We start from the raw sequence: 2,140 nt of genomic DNA, 5'->3' as shown, positions 1-2,140 counted from the left end.
AATCTCAAAACATACAGTTTCAAGAGGAGAGGACATAGACCCTTTATCTTCATGGAAGTCACATCAAAAAATTTGTGGCCATCTTTAATCCACCAAAAAGGATACTGAAAAAAGCAGCTGTGTGTTTAATAAGTAAAGGATGTTGTTGGGCAACAGTGGTTCACATCCTACCTCTAGACAATGGGAGAATCTTCCATTCCTTTGCTAAGGATTTACAGAGTGCCTAGTAGGCACAGACAGTGTTCTATGCACTGAGGATAATGAAGAGAATTTAAAAAGGAATAAGACAAAACTCTGCTGTCGCATGACTTACATATTAGTGGGCCATGAGAGAAAATAAAGACAGAAGTTAACAATATCAGGTAGTTGTATGTGCTATGAAGACATGTGTAGGTATGATTAGGGGAGATGGTAAATGGGTAATCATATAAAATCTCCTAAGGAGTTGCCATTTAAGCTGGGACCTGAGAGATAATGAGGCAGAGTGTGGATGTCAGAGTGAAGATACTCCTGAGAGTCAAATTCAGAGTCAGAAAGAACTTGGCATCAAGAACCAGAAAGAGGCCAATGTGTCTGGAGGAGGGGGGTCTCGGTGAAGCATATTTCTGTGGCTTTCACACTAAAACCTTGGTCTCTGACTTCCTTCACAGAGCAGTTCACTGTGCGTAGCTCCAGGAGCCTCCAGGTGGTCCTGGTAGGCGGGCACACTGAGCTCAGCTGCCAGCTTTCCCCACCACAGAGTGCGGAACACATGCAGGTGGGCTGGTATCGGGATCACTACCAGCCGATTTCCGTTTACAAGAAGGAGAAAAAACTCTCTGGAAAAAGCACTCAGAACTATACAAATCACACAGTGCTCCTGAAGGATGCCCTGGGAGAGGGCAAAATGACCCTCAGGATCCATAATGCCAGTATTACTGATGAGGGGAAGTACCACTGTTTCTTTAAAGATGGTGACATCTCTGAAGAGGCCGTCGTGGATCTGAAGGTAGCAGGTAAGGGCAGAGGAATCATCTCTGGGTTTCCTAGGTAGTGCTGCTCTGGACCCATGATCCAGAATTCATGATTCTGGGCCATGAAGAAAAGGTCTCAGGGCATTTAACAAATCTATAACTTTTATAATGTCTAGAAAAATACATATAATAATGTAATAAACTAGATACTTGGTTAATAATTTATTATATTTACTTTTGACCAAGTTATCATCATCTTTGTACTCATCAATGATGCCTTTCACTTCTTCCCTTTCCAAGAAGTAACCATTAAACTCATTGTCTCTTTTGGTTTACACAAAGGCATTCATAAAAATATTATTATTTTGTGTGTTTTAAATTTGCACAACAGTATCATTATGCATATTCTATTGACCTGATTATACTATTAGTTTTTTATTTTTATATCAATCATGTTTATTCAAGTGGGTATAGTTCATTCTTTAACTACAGTATAGTATTCCACCCTATAAATATATGACTATTGATTTATGTATTCCCATATCAATGGACATTAAAATAGTAGAAAAATTTCTGTTCTTATGTTCGACTGTAGTATTTATGTCCAAGAGTTCTTTTAGGATATATAGGTTGCAATTAAGTTACTAGGCCATTGTGTACAAATATCTTCAAATTATTAGCAGTTACCCACCAACATGATTGGATCAATTTATATTTGACTCAAGTCATGTAAAAGCTACATCCACACCAATACTTGGAATAATTATGTTTTTAAACTTTGGCAAGTTTAAAAAATATTTTTATTGATTTTAGAGAGGAAGGAAGAGAGAGAGAGAGAGAGAGAAACATCAATGATGAGAGATAATCATTAATCAGCTGCTTCCTGCATGCCCCCTGCTGGGGATTGAGCCTAAAACCTGGGCATGTGCCCTGACTGGGAATGGAACTATGACTTCCTGGTTCCTAGATCGATGCTCATCTACTAAGTCACACCTGGCAGGGCAAACTTTGATTTTAGTTTAGTTTTTCCTTAATAAAAATAAAGTTTTATTTGTTATATAAACTAGAGACTTATTTTTTTCTTTCTGATTCTTGCCTGTTTATTATTTTTGCCCATTTTATTATTGAGTTCTTTGATTTTTTTTTAATTTGTGGGAATTGTTCTTTATTCTGGATATTACAATTTA

The 2,140-nt window shown here is 37.4% G+C and overlaps 1 protein-coding gene across 1 annotated transcript; it reads left to right on the top strand.

The window, feature by feature from the left end:
- Positions 1 to 527: 527 nt before the first annotated feature.
- Positions 528 to 995, top strand: LOC102254514 (selection and upkeep of intraepithelial T-cells protein 1-like; the record flags this gene model as incomplete). Its single annotated transcript, XM_005853071.2, has 1 exon — positions 528 to 995. A coding segment is annotated over one exon (468 nt), but the record flags the coding sequence as incomplete, so codon positions are not given.
- Positions 996 to 2,140: the final 1,145 nt, after the last annotated feature.

Source organism: Myotis brandtii, unplaced genomic scaffold (assembly GCF_000412655.1).
Source record: "Myotis brandtii unplaced genomic scaffold, ASM41265v1 Scaffold27566, whole genome shotgun sequence".
Classification (NCBI taxonomy): Eukaryota; Metazoa; Chordata; class Mammalia; order Chiroptera; family Vespertilionidae; genus Myotis; species Myotis brandtii.
Note: the sequence above shows the minus strand (reverse complement) of the source record. Positions and strands in the feature narration are given on the sequence as shown.